The following is a 16799-nucleotide window of genomic DNA, read 5'->3' on the forward strand; positions in this document are numbered from 1 at the left end:
AAAAGTGACATTAAATAGGTTAAAAACGTTATAAAAGCGTGTGAGTCTCTCACACTCGCTAAAAAAATGGAAAACCGTCTCAGGGTGGCCACAGAACGGACAGGTGTTTGACACAGCAGGGCTAAAAGTGCACACTACAGCGTTGCAGGCAATGGCTTCGTGCAAAATCCTCCATTGGAGGTCAGCAGTTCGTTTGGGGATCGGGGGTTTGCACAGGACTCTCCAGCACGGGGCCGCTCCGTCTCCACCCAGCCTGCTGCTCCACACGGATGCCGTCCTGTCGCTCAGCCCTCTCCTGCAGTTCACCTTCACACAGTTGTGGTATAAGGTTTTCTTGTCGCCTGTACGGAGGTCTAGTTCCTGGGCTTTCTCTAGCAGCGGGCCGGAAGCGTCGCCGAGCGGAGGAATTAGCTGCAGATCCGGAAAGGGGTCCTCTGGGTTGGGTTCGGTCCCTCTTTGATGTCTGGCCAGGAGAAGCTTCTCTGCAGCGGTCAGCCTCCTCCTCCACAGCTCCAGAGCTCTCTGAACTGCCCTGGTGGACCGGATCCCCAGCAACGGCCCCAGCGCTCCAGCGTCTGCCAGCGTCGGCCCGGCTGCGTCGACCACCTGCTTTCAGCAGGAGAGTCCTGGAGCGAAGCAGCGCTGCTTCCATGCCTGGCATGGCCTCAGGGGAGATGTCCAGTCTGGCACCGTAAAAAAACGTCTTGTTTAAAAGCCAAAACAGAGAGGAAGAGCTTTTGCCTGGCCTTTTCTTAAAGAAGACCCATGACTTGAAAACACTCTGATAAAAGGAAGGTAGCCCAGTTAAATTTACATATTTGGAATCGAGTAGAAACAGAGCAGCATCCAGTCCCAGGTTACTCACACGCCTGAACATGCAGCTAGCCACTTCTCTCCACACTAGATCCGCCAGGCCTGTTAAAAACCTTTGGATGAACTGTAGCCTGAAGGTTGTGGTTCTGCTGACCAAGTGGATGAGGCCCTGCCCCCTCTCCTCTTTCGGCAGTGATAGGACCCCCTGCGGGACCCAATGTCTTTTATCCCAGAAAATCTCCACCAGCTTCGCTTGGAGCTGGTTTAGCAGTCCTGTTGGCGGCTCCAGGCATGCCAACCTGTGCCATAGCAGCGAGGCCACGAGATTGTTAGCTACCAGGACACGGCCTCTGTAGGACATCTGGGGGAGCAACCATCTCCATTTCTTCAATTTTCCCTCTACTTTTGCCGGAATGTCCTCCCAGTTTCTATTCTCAACGCCTTCGTTGCCTAAATAGACCCCTAAATATTTAAAGCCATCTCTCTTCCAGCAGAGATTCTGGGGAAGGAGCGGGAGACCGCCGGCCCACGGACCGATGGCAAGGGCCTCACTTTTCCTCCAGTTTACCCTCGCCGCAGACAGGGCGTAAAAAGAGTCTGTCAGGTTTGACAAGACATCTATGTCTTCCTGGGTCTGTGTCATAACGACAACATCGTCGGCATAGGCCGATAAAGTGACACTCTTGTTGAAACCGGGTAGAGCTAGACCAGCGATGCTCGAGCGTATCTTACAGAGGAGGGGTTCAAGGGAGAGCGCATAGAGGATCCCGGACATAGCGCAGCCCTGCCGTACGCCTCTACGCACCCTGAAAGGAGCACACAGACTGCCGTTGAACTTAAGTATGCTCTCAATGCTTCGTACAACACCCGGATCTTGGCAATAAAACTCGTGCGGAATCCAAACCTCTCCATGGATTTCCACAGGAAGCAGTGCTCAACACGGTCGAATGCCTTTTCTTGGTCCAGTGAAATCAAACCGGTGTTCAGTCCCAAAAGGCTGGAGGTTTTCAAGATGTCCCGAATTAGATGGACATTGTCCACCATGGACCTACCGGGCACGCAGTAAGTTTGGTCGCGGTGGATGACCTCCTCCATTGCCTCCCTCAGCCTGGAAGCTAGCACCTTGGACAAGATCTTGTAGTCGGTGCAGAGGAGGGATACGGGGCGCCAGTTCTTGATGTTCTGCAGGTTGCCCTTCTTTGGCAACAGGGCTATGACGGCCCTGCGGCAGGACACTGGCAGGGAGCCTGAAGCCAGTCTTTCATTGAAGACAGCTAGAAGGTCAGGTGCTAAAATGTCCCAGAAAGCCTTGTAAAACTCAACCGTAAGGCCGTCGATGCCGGGAGCCTGCCGTCCCTGCATTTTCTGCGGCGTTCAGCTCCTACTCTCGAAGTTGCCTGTCCAGCTGGTCACATGTGGCGCCTGAGACCTGGGGCAGCTCTCCGCAGAACTCTTCAAACAGCCCTTCCCTTTCCTCGTACTCACTTGAGTACAGGGAAGAATAAAACCCAGTTGCCCGTGCTCTCAGCCGGCCAGGCTCAGTCAGCTCCTCCCCCGTGTCAGACAGCAGGGAGTGGATCAGCCTCCTCTGACCGTGCTGCTTCTCCAGGCCGAAGAAGAAACCAGAATGGGCATCCATCTCCGCCATGTTCTGGACCCGTGACCGGACCAGTGCGCCCTGCACCTTAGTGCCCAGCAGATCCTTCAAGGCCATTTTTTAGACTTGAGGATTTCAATATGTGCTTGATTTTCTGTGGACGCGCTCAATATTTCCAAGTCCACGATCTCGCCTTCCAGCTCTTTGATGGATCTGCAGGTGTTGCGTGTGACATTGAGCGTATACTGTTGGCACAGGAGCTTTATTTCCATTTTGCCACAATCCCACCACTGGCACTCACAGTGGTTTTGTGGCTGAGAACCACCTGCCCTTCCCACTCTCTGCCCCAGTCCAGTTCATTCAGCCTGTCGCTGTGCATTTTCTGCACGAAGAGTACATCTATGTTCTTCCTCCTTGCTGTGTCAAGCACCAAAGCCCTTTTTTCTGCCACCCTGGTGCCATTGACATTCAACGTCCCCACTCTGAAAGACTTCATGTCGAAAAAGAAAAAAAAAAGGGGGGGGGGGCTGGGGGGTAAAGACACTGGTGAAAAAAGAGAAACTTAAAAGTGAACTGTCCATGGTGCTTAAATAACTAGTTCTTTTCTAACCTTTACCATTTGTTTTTTTAGCCTAAAAATCTCCTGATTGGTCAGATCAGGCGTTCTATTTTTCACAATGTGCTTTGCTGACTTCAAAAACAGCAGCTTGTCTGGGAAATACTTTTCAATGTTTAGACCTTTAAATCCTTTTGCCTGCTGTAAAAAAAAGCTTAAACATTTTCTCAGGATAGTACTTGCTTTCCTGACTGGCAGCGGTGGTGTTTGACACGTCACTGCAGTCGGACATGTATGCTTCACTGTCACTGTCTGCAGTGGTGGCTGGCACGGCCTCCAGCCGCCCCGTTTTGCAGACCTCCGCCACTGCAGACAGCACATTTTTGTGTTTGCTTCGCCGCTTCGCAGGAGCAGGCATAGACGCACATACAGACACACTCTCGGACACACTCTCACACATCCCGGGGTCTATATCTCCGGCCTGAACAGCGGCAACATCCTCCCACTGCCCTCCTGCTCTCTCACCTGCCTCACCTAAACCTGTCTCCCTCTTGTCACCCACCACCTCACCTGTCTCCTCTACCACCTCACCTGTTACCTCCGCCACCTCACCTAGCACATCTGTCATCTCCACCACCTCTTGTGTCTCATCCGCAGTCTGACCTGTCTCACTAAGCTTTCGAGCCTTATCCACCGGGCCTCCTGGCTCACCCACCTGTCTTGCTTCCTCTACCACAATCTCCTCTGCACCTCTGTCACTAGCCCCACCACCAGCCACCTCAGTGTACTCACTCTGCTCTTCCAGGCGCTTATTCGCCGCCCCCTCCCGCTGTGCAGCGACGGGCGTCCTCTGCCTGGCCGCGGGGATGGATCCTCCAGCGGGTCCTCCTCGGGTCCGCCTCGGGTCCGCCGGCCGCGAGTCCGCCGAGGCAGGCTCCGCCTCGGCCAGGTTGGGGCGGTTCGGACAAGCTCTGATAATGTGCCCTTCCTCTCCGCAGCCAAAACATTTCAATACGGAGGACGTGGCAAAAAGTTGATAATCACACCCGTCCACCCGCACAATGAAACGATAGTCGAACTCCTCCGTTCTGTTGTTAAGGATCATGAACACCTGTCTGCGGTGAGACACGACGTGCTTCAGTAATGGCGACTTGCACCCAGACAAAACTTTCTTCACCGGGGAGAGCACTTTCCCGTGACGAGAGAGCTCGTTGGTTAAAAACTCCTCGCTGATGAATGGCGGCACGTTAGACAACATGAGCGGCAGCACCGGCTCGAACAGCCCGTTAACGGTGATCCCCGTCTCCACCAGCCTGTTCACTTGCTCTACTTTATCTAAAAACAGCACCACCGCCTTATTCATACGGGCGGCGGATTTGATAGCCGTGTAGCCAACTATCTCCCCCACGGCTAGCGCTACCTCCTCCACGCTGCATAGGGAGCCGGCGCTTACCTTGATGCCGTGCTTCTGCGACAGCTTGGCGAGGCTGCCAGTTGCCATTACGGCTCCCGCAACAGCGCCCGGCCGGCCGCACGCCTGGCCGGCAAAAACCGAGGAAAACCCCCACCAATTAGACCCAAAACAAGAACCAACACCTACAAAAGCCATCACCAAGAGAAAATAATAAGAAAAAGTACAGGAAAACGAAAAACAGAAGCCAAAACTCCCGCTTTCTCTCTGCTCTTCCACTCACACTCCTCCCACACGAAGAAAGAAAGAATCAGAATCAGAAAAGAATCAGAATCAGAAAAGGTTTATTGCCATGTATGATCAAACACATACTAGGAATTTGTTTTGGTATAGTAGGTGCATACACATCTATTAAAAAAGAATGAAAAATACAAAATATGAAATACCAAATATGAAAAATACAAAATATACACATTTTTCTCACAACATTCTAGTTCGTTTCTCACAACATTCTAGTTCGTTATCAGAATATGGGCATAATATTTATCCCGTTGCCGGGACCAGTCAATTGATATTTAAGTGTGTGAAACAAGTTATATGAGTGTGTAAAGTCAAAACAAGTCAAAAAGTGTGCAAAGCAAGTTACATAGCTGTCAAAAGTACAAAGTTATATAGCTGCGAAGCAAGTTACATTCAAAAGTACAAAACAAGTGGTATAACCATTGGTATAACCATGTGGTGGGTCAGCTCAGGACAACACACGTAAAAATCTCTTCCTTCACTCCACCCTGTGGCCTGAGCTGAAACCACCACTTAATTGATAAACCGTTCAGGTAGATCATCTTCATTTTCAAACATCCAATTAACATAGGCATCCCCCTGGAGCAACAACTCCATGATGTCATGATTCCCGTGTAACATGTGGTCAATAACAAATTGATACATAAGAATACGATCAGGAAACGTTAAATGCAGGGGGTCCGAACGCCTCGGCCACCAGGATGCATGATGACCCGGAGGGTCAGCTTCCACAACCATCTTTGTTATATCCCTCCCAAACGGCCCCAAATCATGGTATAGTTCTATTTTCATAATTCAAGAAACTGCGTGATAAATTCGTCGCGACAAAATAGCTCGGGTGCGTCTAATATACCAAAACATGCAAAAGTTAACCAAAGTTATTAAAGCCAAGCATATGAGAAGCACAACCTTCCAGATCATAAGTCAGATTAGTCTGTGGACTAAACCAGTCCCCATGCGTTTTCAAGAAATAATAATGGTTTCCCACTATTAATGGCAAAATCCGATATCTGCATATGGTCATGGGTCGGGTTACGTTTACTTCCAACCACATCCCTTGACAGTGTGTTTCATTGCACTGAGTCAGGCTAGGTTTAACTTGTAACCATACGCGGTCCGATATGTTCCATAAGTGTCTCCACGGCTGCACTGCTGAGGAGGTCAATGTTCTCAACAGACGTTCTTGCTGAACTTTAGCATTAAGCATTTGCAAGGTACATTTGGTACTATTCAACGTTGCAACCTTGTGTAAAACTTCTGATGTTGCATCTGTAACCCACATGGAAGTTATGCATCCTTGGAAAATAATGAAAATATATTTTATAATAAAATTATTAAATATTTATATAATATAAAAATATTCCCCGGTCTTTTATAACGTCTGTGAATGCAACCCAGTCACATGACGAAAGACTGAACGTTCTTCCGCTTGCGCTGCGTCTCAGCCAATCAGGTTCGCCAGGGCCGCAATCAAATACACCGGTGCGCTCTCCCTCACACACACTGGTGAGGAGACAGGCTACAGGACGCTGCTAACACGGTTAGTCTCGAACAAACTACTTCAACTTATATATATTGTTGATCGTTCTCTAAAACTTTGTGCATTATATAACTTGTAGAAGCCGCGTACCGTCGCTGCAGACATCTGGGTTCTAGCGGGGACTGAATTACGAGGGGAATTGGTGAGTCTGGATGCTATTGTTGTGTGTGGTTAGCTTATGTAGCGTTAGCATATCAATGCGATCGGCAACCAACTTCGCTGCTGTAATGCGATTCATTGTTATGCTAACCCCCAAAACGATAATCAAACTTTTTAACTTGATTTGGCCAAATAGAATTAACTGTTTAAATATTGAGCCACTGCTTTTGTTTACTGTGTATTCTGAATGTTATGCACCTTAAATTGCATTTTAAAACAATCCTCTTTAAAGCTAAACCGGGGTTGATAATTGAAAATGTATTTTTATATTCTGATGTGTAATGGATTTTGCATACTGATTAATTGATTTGTGTACACTGAGCTAGCTAATGATAATTATGACTGATTTACTGATAGTGGTCCTGTCTGTGATATACAGGCCAGGTGTGCCTGGTTGGGGACAACCCCCATGCTACGAGGCGAGCTAGACCCAAAGAGAACCGAACCACTTCAACATCCTCCTGCGGTCTGGTAGGGGTGTTGGCAGCCAGTTCTCTCCCACCTATGCACTGGTCACTTTATCTGTTCACATATGAACTCTGTTGCGCGCGATCATGGACAATTTCCACATATACCATGGACTCTGGGTTCCTATGAGATGGACATTCGCTCCACACATTGTTGTGGCCACTGACCCTTTATTGTGAATACTGTGATTTTGTGCTTTGTGTGATTTTAAGGGCATTTACACCCTGGACTGTGCTGAACCACTGTTGAATTGTGATTTCTTTATTTGTAAGAAACAAATGAACTAGATTGAAAGACTGAAGTACACTTCATCAAACAGCTATAGGAATTCCCAAAACCTCTATACCATTTTACTGCCGTTTGTAAATATTGTAAATAATTTGTCACTGTTTGCACTTAAACCAAATAATAAGGCACCAAGCCACTTAAAAGTACATTTTGTGTCTTGTGTGATATTACTGTACCTCAACCTCCCTAGAGCCGAGCATAGATCTTCTGAGCTAGTCCGTACTTCTATTTAATTAATCTTTACCTTTTCTTGCATTTCTCATATATGCTACATAGGAAAAAGAGTGGCAAGCTAGCCAGGAGGTTTTGGTACAGTAAATATTTTGCATTCAGTCTCACCAACCAAACGAACAATATGGACATCTTTGAGTCGTTGGGAATTAAAATACCAAATGCAGTTTTAGTGGGTGGTGATCCAGAAATAGATGTTGAGGAAGTTGAAGATTTTTTGAATCAGTATGGTGATTTAGGCAAAAGTGTCACATTAAGCTCACCCGGGAGCGAATATCATAAAATGATTGCAGTTGAATTTAAATCCGGTTCTGCGTTTGAGTTATTAGGTCCCATGTTGCCATACACATTTAAACCTGGTGATAATAAGTATTTAATTCAAAACTTGTCTAAAGTTTATGCCCAGAGTGTTGGGTCCAATAAAACAAAAACTTATTTAGAAGACTTAAAACAAGTGGCTAAATTATCTGGACAAGATCTTGCAGAAGTTTTGAAAGAACTTATGGTCCAAATTAGTAGTGCTGTAACAGAATTACACCCCACAAAAACTGAAGGCTTCACCGAGGAACAAGAAACCCCACCTGAACACAAAATGGCCGCTGCTCCCATCTCATCTGAATACAAAATGGCTGACCATCCACCATCCCACAATATGGCTTCTGCTTCAACTCCATTTACCACCACTCAACCTCCACCCAATATACGTTTATCTGCTGCAGATGTAAACCCACCTGAAGCACACCGATATGTGGTTGAACATGTTTGGAAAAGTGACGACAATTTTCGATTATCTCACAGATTAAGGATGTTTTCTGGGAGAGTTCCTCGTCCACCACACGAAGTGGATTTTGAAACATGGCGTTCTGCAGTGGACCTCATTCTCAAAGACCCAGCTACTTCCGAACTTCAGCGGTCAAGACAGATCTTGGACAGTCTGCTGCCTCCTGCTGCAGATGTAGTGAAACACCTGAGCCCAGACCTGCCAGCTGAAGTTTTTATCCAGCATCTTGAATCAGCTTTTGGAACAGTTCAAGATGGGGAGGAACTGTTTATGAAATTCATGGACACTCTACAAGACGCGGGTGAGAAGCCGTCCACCTACTTACAGCGACTTCAAGTGGCCCTCACATTGGCTGTAAAGCGTGGCGGAGCTAAACCCAGTGAAATGAACAGACACCTACTAAGCCAGTTTTGTCGAGGTTGCTGGGATAATACCCTCATTACAGAGCTCCAGCTAAAACAACGCAAAGTCAACCCACCTTCTTTTGCAGAACTGCTGCTTTTATTAAGAACTGAAGAAGATCGTGAGGCCAGTAAAACTCAGCGGATGAAACAACATCTCGGAACATCCAAGCAGAGAGTTTCGGCTCAAGCACAGTTTGCAGCTGAAGAGGAAAAGGGGGTTAGCACTGCATTAGCTGCTCTCACAAAGCAGATGGCTGCAATGCAGCAGCAATTGGATGCTCTTACTGCCTCCCAGCTTCATCAGTCCAGTGCTCAAAGAGTCCCACCTGTTCATAAGCCTTTCCAGAAATCCCGAACATCCCCAACTTCCAGCCCAAAGCCTGGATTTTGCTATCGCTGCGGGGAAGATGGCCATATTCGACCCCAGTGCAACAATGCTCCCAACCAGACATTGGTAAACACAAAGCGTAAACAGTTCAACGAACGGAAAGAAAAGTGGCAGAGACGTTACCCTTCCTCTCAACCCCCTTTAAACTAAGCTCAGTTCCTGTTGGGGGACACACAGAAACTGCGCAGGACCCACACTGTCCCGCAGAGAAGAGGAAGAGGAGAAACGTTCATTGTGCAGACCTACAGACCAGTCCAGGGCCAACAACAAAGCTGCCTTGTGGGCTGATTGGATCGAAGTGCACAGCGGAAGTAGACATTGAAGGGCATACCCACCAGTGCTTGCTTGATACCGGGTCGCAGGTAACCACAATTCCTGTGTCCTTTTATAATGCTTACCTTCATGAACAACAAATCCAGCCAATTAATGATTTACTGCATGTTGAAGGTGCCGCTGGTCAAGACGTCCCTTACCTGGGCTATGTGAAGATTTCTGTCAAGTTCCCCAAAGAATTCATTGGCTATGACATGAACATTGAAACGCTCGCTCTCGTGGTCCCAGATCCTCATCAAAATGTTCCAGCAACTGTCCTCATTGGGATGAACACCTTAGAGCCACTCTACGAACAGTACATTGGCGAACCCTCCAGTTTCCAGCCAAGTGCACATGGCTATCGAGCCGTTCTGAAGACACTGCAGTTGTCACATCAGCAGAAAGACCATGGCAACATTGGAGTTGTAAGACTTCTCAGCAAGACACCCGTGCGTGTTCCGGCCGGCCGCACAGTTGTAATCGAGGGCTCTGCTAAAGTTTCCACTCCACCCCACTGCCAAAGTGTCCTTTTACAACACCCTGTTTCCACTCTCCCTGGTGGTCTCTGTGTCAGCAGCTGTTTAATAACGCTTCCAGCTCGTCCTCCATTTAAAGTGGCCGTCGTCATCACTAATGACTCAGAGCAAGACACTTTTATTCCACCTTTCAGTGTTATTGCAGAGCTGGAGTCCTACCATGCCATTCTGTCAGAACATCATGTGACTCAGCCATCTGTTCAGAAACCGTCATCCACCCTGAATCTCAACTTTGGCGATTCTCCACTTACGTCTGAGTGGAAGAAGCGGGTCACAGACAAGCTCAATGGTATTTCGGAGGTTTTCTCACAACATGACCTCGATTTTGGCTGCACATCTGCTGTCAAGCACACCATACCACATACGCCATACGCCATTCAAGCAAAGAGCCCGGCCAATCCACCCACAGGATTACGAAGCTGTACGCCGCCATCTACGTGAGCTTCTGGAGGCCGGGGTAATCCAGGAATCGTCATCTCCCTTTGCTTCTCCTGTTGTGGTTGTTCGTAAAAAGAACGGAGACATCAGATTGTGCATAGACTATCGGAAGCTAAATCTTCAAACAATAAAAGATGCATACCCACTGCCAAACCTCGAAGAATCATTTTCAGCTCTTTCCGGTTCCAGATGGTTCTCAGTTCTCGACTTGAAGTCCGGTTATTATGAGATTGAAATGGCTGATGAAGACAAACCGAAGACTGCCTTTGTAACTCCCCTGGGCTTTTGGGAGTTTAGCCGGATGCCCCAAGGTGTAACAAACGCGCCGAGCACGTTCCAACGCCTAATGGAACGCTGCATGGGTGATCTTCATCTTCGAGAAGTGTTGGTTTTCTTGGATGATTTGATCATATTCTCTGACACCTTGGAGGAACACGAGCGCCGACTTCTGAGAGTTCTGCACCGGTTAAAAGAATATGGGCTGAAGCTATCACCTGAAAAATGTCGATTCTTCCAGAAATCTGTACGCTACCTGGGCCACATTGTATCTGAGAGCGGTGTTCAAACAGACCCAGAGAAAGTCGAGACCCTAAAAACCTGGCCAATTCCCACTACACTGAAACAGCTTCGCTCATTCCTGGGTTTCGCGGGATATTACCGCAGATTCATCAAGAACTACTCTGTCATAGCCAAACCACTCAACGACCTCACCAGAGGATATGCACCTGTACGTAAAGCCAAAGCGCCACGAACCGGTAAACCGCCAGTCTACAGTCCGAATCAACCATTCGGAGAGAGATGGTCCACTAACTGCCAGACTGCTTTTGAAACGCTGATCGAGAAACTAACCACTGCTCCAGTGCTCGGGTTCGCCGATCCCTCACATCCATACATCCTTCCCACTGATGCGAGCGTGACGGGACTCGGAGCTGCCCTGTACCAGGAACAAGAAGGCCAATTGCGGGTCATTGCCTACGCGAGCCGTGGACTTTCTCAAAGTGAGAGTCACTACCCAGCCCACAAGCTTGAGTTTCTCGCCCTCAAATGGAGCGTCACGGAGAAATTCCACGATTACTTGTATGGAGGGGAGTTCACAGTGGTTACCGACAGCAACCCGCTGACCTACATCCTTACCTCAGCAAAGTTGGATGCAGCTGGGCATCGCTGGTTGGCTGCCTTGTCCACGTATTCATTCAAGCTCCTATACCGGGCTGGCCGACAAAACATCGACGCCGATGCGCTGTCTCGTCGACCACATCTCTGCACCAGCAATGATTTCCCGAAAGATCAGGAACTTGTCCAGCAGTTCGTTTCTCGCCACACCGCCGAATCTGACACAGTTCCAGAGGAAGTCATTAGAGCCATCTGCCAAAATCAACTGGTAAAAACCACCCATCCAGATGACAGCGGTCAGGTGGGCTTCACTCTTGCTGAGTCCCTGTCAATGACACCTGAAACACTTCCTGAACCCTACAGCTCGGAAGGCCACCACCAACTGTCCATCATCCCTCCTCTCGATGTAAAGGAAAAGCAGCACGCTGACCCCTGCATACGAGAATTAATCTATCAGCTTGAGACAGGAGAAAAGGTTCCGCCGACCGCAAGAGCAGAGCTTCCGGAATTAACGCTGCTGCTCCGGGAGTGGTCAAAGCTGGAGGTCCGGGATGGAATCTTGTACCGGAGGAGGCGAGACAACGGAAATCTCTCGTATCAGTTAATTCTTCCGGAAGAACTGCGTCCACTCGTACTAAAGCATCTTCATGACGACATGGGCCACATGGGGATTGAACGCACCCTCGATCTCGTTCGTACAAGATTTTTCTGGCCAAAGATGGCAGTCGACGTGGAGCAGAAAATCAAAACCTGTGGCCGCTGTGTTCGACGAAAGGCATTGCCTGAGAGAGCTGCACCGCTCGTCAGTATCGGAACATCTCGTCCATTAGAGCTTATCTGCATGGATTTCCTAAGTCTAGAACCTGACTCCAGCAACACACGGGATATTCTGGTCCTAACGGATCATTTCACAAAATTCGCCGTCGCCGTTCCAACACCGAACCAAAAGGCCAAAACGGTTGCCAAAGCGCTCTGGGAAAACTTCATTATTTTCTATGGAATTCCTGAAAGGATTCATACTGACCTAGGTCAGGATTTCGAGTCCAAGCTGATAAAGGAACTATGTGACGTTGCTGGAATACAGAAAAGCAGAACGACACCGTACCATCCGAGGGGGAATCCGGTAGAGAGGTTTAACCGGACGCTGCTGGCGATGCTGGGAACCTTGGAGCAAAAACAGAAAAGCAAATGGAAGGAACATGTCAAGCCGCTAGTTCATGCATATAATTGCACTAAAAATGAGGTCACGGGGTTCAGCCCCTATGAGTTAATGTTTAGTCGGACACCACGGTTACCTGTAGACCTTGCTTTTAATCTCCCTGTGCGTGAAACTCAGAACACAAACCATTCAAACTATGTCAAAGCGCTGAAATCAAGGTTGGGAGAGAGTTTTCGGATTGCTTCTAAAAATGCTGAGAAAACTGCTGACCGGAACAAGGCCCGGTTCGATCGCCGTATTATCCCTTCTGCACTCGAACCTGGGGACAGGGTACTTGTGAGGAATGTCCGTCTTCGGGGAAAACACAAATTATCCAACAAATGGGAACAAGAAGTCCACGTTGTTGTCCATGGAGCTGGTAATCTCCCAGTTTATAAAATCAAACCTGAGAGCGGTAACGGACCAACAAGGACACTCCATCGGGACCTTCTACTCCCCTGCGGGTTCCTTAATGACAATGATTCCCAGTCTGCTGACAACTCACCTGTCCGAAGGCCCAGAACTCGGCAGCAGAGCCACAATCTCGATAATTCCACCGAAGCTGCTGAAGAAGACAATGAGGATATGGTTTCTTACATTCAGTGCCCACCTCCTGTGCGTTTTACTGTGGAGGGAGAATATCAACTTCCTATTCCCGTTCACTCCGCAGAGAAGGAAACTGAATGTACATCCTTGCCTGATTGTCCAGATGAACCTGGGAACCGAACAGAACAGACACCTTCTCCATCCAACAGCTAGTCCGTACTTCTATTTAATTAATCTTTACCTTTTCTTGCATTTCTCATATATGCTACACATCCCACATATCAACGTTCCAACCCAGAAATGCGTCTACTACATGAGCTCCCCCTTTCTGTATTTCTACAGTGGTAGGCATCCATTGTGCCACCCTGCGGAACCCATGAGCTGTCGCCTGACCTGTAGATGATAACATAGATCGTGTCACTTCCCCATCAATGGTGTTGAATATTCCTAACAAAGTTCCTGTTCCCCCTAACAGTGTATCATACCACGCTCGTTTGTTCCTTCGTGGCTTGCAGGTTGGTATCGATGGTAACCTTATCTCCCAATGAATCTCATTATGTGTCACCTGGTAAGCCATGTGTGTGCATGATGTCACTATTGGCACTAACGTAGGGTGTGTCACCTGCTGATGTGGTGGTACTACCAAAATGACCCAGATTGTTGACCTGCGTCCCGTGATCTCAGTTGAGTTTGAAATCCAGATGTCAGTGTCGCCTGATGTTACCGTCCATTGAGTCCCCTTGGTCGATGAGAAGGGATATTCCGTCAGGAAGGGATTTCCCGTTAATCGACAGAGGCTTACTTTAGCTTCAATGGTAACGTTGCATCCCGTTCTCAGGATCATGGACCATGCATGTGGTCCTTGGTAGGGGTCGCAGTCCATGGTGATGTTTGCAGTCTGGCAGACGGACCACGCAGGGCAGCGGAAGTTATCCTGCGTGCGATTATTGGTACTGTTCTTCCATCCCACTCGAACCACGCGAGGCAAGCGAGGAGCTCCTTCCACCGGTGTCACCCAAGAGTGGGCGTTCCTTGGGCCGCATGCAGACAGGACAGCCAGGAGAGTGCCCCAACAACCGACATGGCCATCTCCTGGGCGGGACCCCATGGTACGATGATCCTCGGGCCCCTTCCGCCGGACATCCCACCAGCAGCCTCAACATCCACACTCCAACACTCGCCACCAGGCTGTGACTGAAAAACAAAACACATGCTCCTCCCAGTCCAATCATGGATATTTTCGGTCCCTTGAATTTAGCAGGATTGCCTGAAATTATCGTGGGCTCCGCCCCTGTATCAACTAAAGCTCTTACTTCCTGATCTGAGCTTTTCCAATGAATAATCCTATTTACATGAGGCCTAGGGTCTTCTTGCGACCAGCGGGGTACAAATTTGGCCGCTGCCTCCGGGGCTTGACCCCCATCCTATTCAAACTTGGCTAAGGAGGGGTAAAGACCACCGCCTTCCGAAAAGGGATTGTTATTCTGCCTCCCCTTCCGATTCTGTTTTTTGGCCTTACTCTTTTCCTTTCTTTCTTTGCGTGCTCGCTTTAATGCAGCTATTTCATGCTTTTCCCGTTCGCCTTCTGATGTAGTTGAGTCTGAATCGGAATCATCAGAGCTTCTAACAGGCACACCAACCTCCTCCTTCCTTGGTGGCGGATTGGCACGCATCCATTTACACAGTGCATCATACAACTGCTGACCTTGAGCATCGGTTACCCTTTCCTCAGCAGGGGGCACCGCTCTCTGTACGCATCGCCGACGCTGTACAGGTCTAGCTACACGAAGCTCACCATCACCCTCCCCCTGCTCTGGGTCAGGATACAGATCAGGGAAAAACTTCTCCCAATCCTCCTCTCGATCCCAGGCATCGGGATTATCTTCCCCACTTATCACAAAAGCTCGTATTTTCACCTCATCACCCCTGAGATTTTTCCTCTGCTTGCGAGTAACATGCCTCGTGCTAGCAACAGCCTTCTCACACATCCGCTGTAAATTAGCTTTTTTGCACTCCAGCAATGTTATTTTGGTTTGTAACATCTGATTCTCTATTTTAACTCTATCAACTTGTTCTCTTAGTTTCAACGTTTCATGCTCCAGGCTAGTGTATTTTTCTGGCTGAATTTTCCATGCCTGCGCGCATGCCCACATGCACTTAACAGCTCCTCCAAGCGGAGCTTTGGGTTTCACCACAATTCTAGGAACACCAGCGGTATTTTCTGTCCATGCTTCCGGACCAGAACTCCCCGCTTGCAACAACTTATCAGCTACCGTCTTCCACGGCGCTGCCCCCCACCCCGGAACAACTCTGCTCTCCGCGGCGGGACTATTTTCCTTTTTCCTAAACATTTCTCTCACTGAGTCTCTCCTTTTCAAAAAGTTCCAGGTTCGTGACGCCAAATGTTTTGTGGAATTGTTTGTTACAGGTCCGGAGAGATCGCAGCAGAGATGGAAAAATGATAGAAAAATGATGGAAAAAGCAGAGAACCACCTTCGCAGCTGAAATAGCTCAGTTGGGAGAGCATTAGACTGAAGATCTAAAGGTCCCGGGTTTCAGCACAGTCCCTCTTTACGTCCTGACTTGGCAAATAGTTTGAGAAGGCCTTTGCTGAAAGGACCTTCTCACATGAACTCTGACTCTCATGAGCACTGACTTCTTCTTGAAGGGCTCAGCTGTGTTGTACAATCTGACAGTCCTTTGCTGCCACATCATTCCAGTCGAAGACAATGGACATGACCAGGAAAATACCAGCTGTGGGATTTCAAGCAGTGCCTTCTGAGAGAAAAGAGTCTTAATCTGGCGCTGAAGACCAATCATCCACACAACCTAAAGTCACTAGACCTTCTCTGTGACAAGTTGTTGTGGCCGAGTGGTTAAAGGCTCCCTGGGAAAGTATATTCCATGGTGCTGGAGAGAAGTGTACAACTGTTGGTCGAAACTCTGCTACAAGAGGTCCAATGTGGTTTTCGTCCTGGTCGCGGAACACTAGACCAGCTCTGTGACAAGTTGTTGTTGCCGAGTGGTTAAGGCGATGAACTAATCCATTGGGGTTTCCCCGCACATCAAATCCTGCCGACAACGTACAGTTTTGGGGGCACTCTTGGTGTCAAGACATCACTGATGGTGGCGATCCATGGGAAGTCATCAGACCAAAAACGTGTCAGGGGATTCATGGGAATTCATGTGAGATCCCAGCACCCTGGAATAGACTTTCCCAGGGGAAGTCATCAGACCAAAAACATGTCAGGGGATTCATGGGAATTCATGTGAGATCACCCAAAACCGTGAGCTGCAATACCACTCACAAGTTCAAATCCTGGCCTTTGCTGAAAGGACCTTCTCACATGAACTCTGACTCTCATGAGCACTGACTTCTTCTTGAAGGGCTCAGCTGTGTTGTACAATCTGACAGTCCTTTGCTGCCACATCATTCCAGTCGAAGACAATGGACATGACCAGGAAAATGCCAGCTGTGGGATTTCAAGCAGTGCCTTCTGAGAGAAAAGAGTCTTAATCTGGCGCTGAAGACCAATCATCCACACAACCTAAAGTGGTGCCCTGATCAGGAAAAAAACTGTGACCTTGTGAGGTTTGCTGACAACAGCGGACACTCAAAAGGAGCCGGACAAAGCAACACACTCCTCAGCCTCCCTGGGAAAGTCTATTCCAGGGTGCTGGAGAGAAGGGTACAACAGTTGGTCGAACCTCTGCTACAAG

The 16799-nt window shown here is 48.5% G+C and overlaps 1 protein-coding gene across 2 annotated transcripts; it reads left to right on the plus strand.

Moving 5' to 3' along the window:
• The first annotated feature begins 5953 nt into the window (after window positions 1-5953).
• On the plus strand, window positions 5954-9101 carry LOC131103231 (paraneoplastic antigen Ma3 homolog). 2 transcript variants are annotated; one of them, XM_078794723.1, is made up of 3 exons: window positions 5954-6217; window positions 6297-6359; window positions 6756-9101. In XM_078794723.1, the coding sequence occupies exon 3, from the start codon at window positions 7398-7400 to the stop codon at window positions 9084-9086; it is 1689 nt and encodes a 562-aa protein (XP_078650849.1). In that variant the 5' UTR covers window positions 5954-6217; window positions 6297-6359; window positions 6756-7397; the 3' UTR covers window positions 9087-9101. The 2 variants fall into 2 exon arrangements, with proteins under 2 accessions (XP_078650849.1, XP_078650850.1); XM_078794724.1 differs by having other exon boundaries at window positions 5954-6359.
• Window positions 9102-16799: the final 7698 nt, after the last annotated feature.

This window comes from Doryrhamphus excisus, linkage group LG11, assembly GCF_037039965.1.
Source record: "Doryrhamphus excisus strain RoL-2023G ecotype Guam linkage group LG11, RoL_Dexc_Guam_v1.1, whole genome shotgun sequence".
Lineage (NCBI taxonomy): Eukaryota > Metazoa > Chordata > Actinopteri > Syngnathiformes > Syngnathidae > Doryrhamphus > Doryrhamphus excisus.

Bases quoted from the DNA above. Each gene is read 5' to 3' on its own strand.
- LOC131103231 (XM_078794724.1), top strand. From the start codon at position 7,398: ATGCTACATAGGAAAAAGAGTGGCAAGCTAGCCAGGAGGTTTTGGTAC.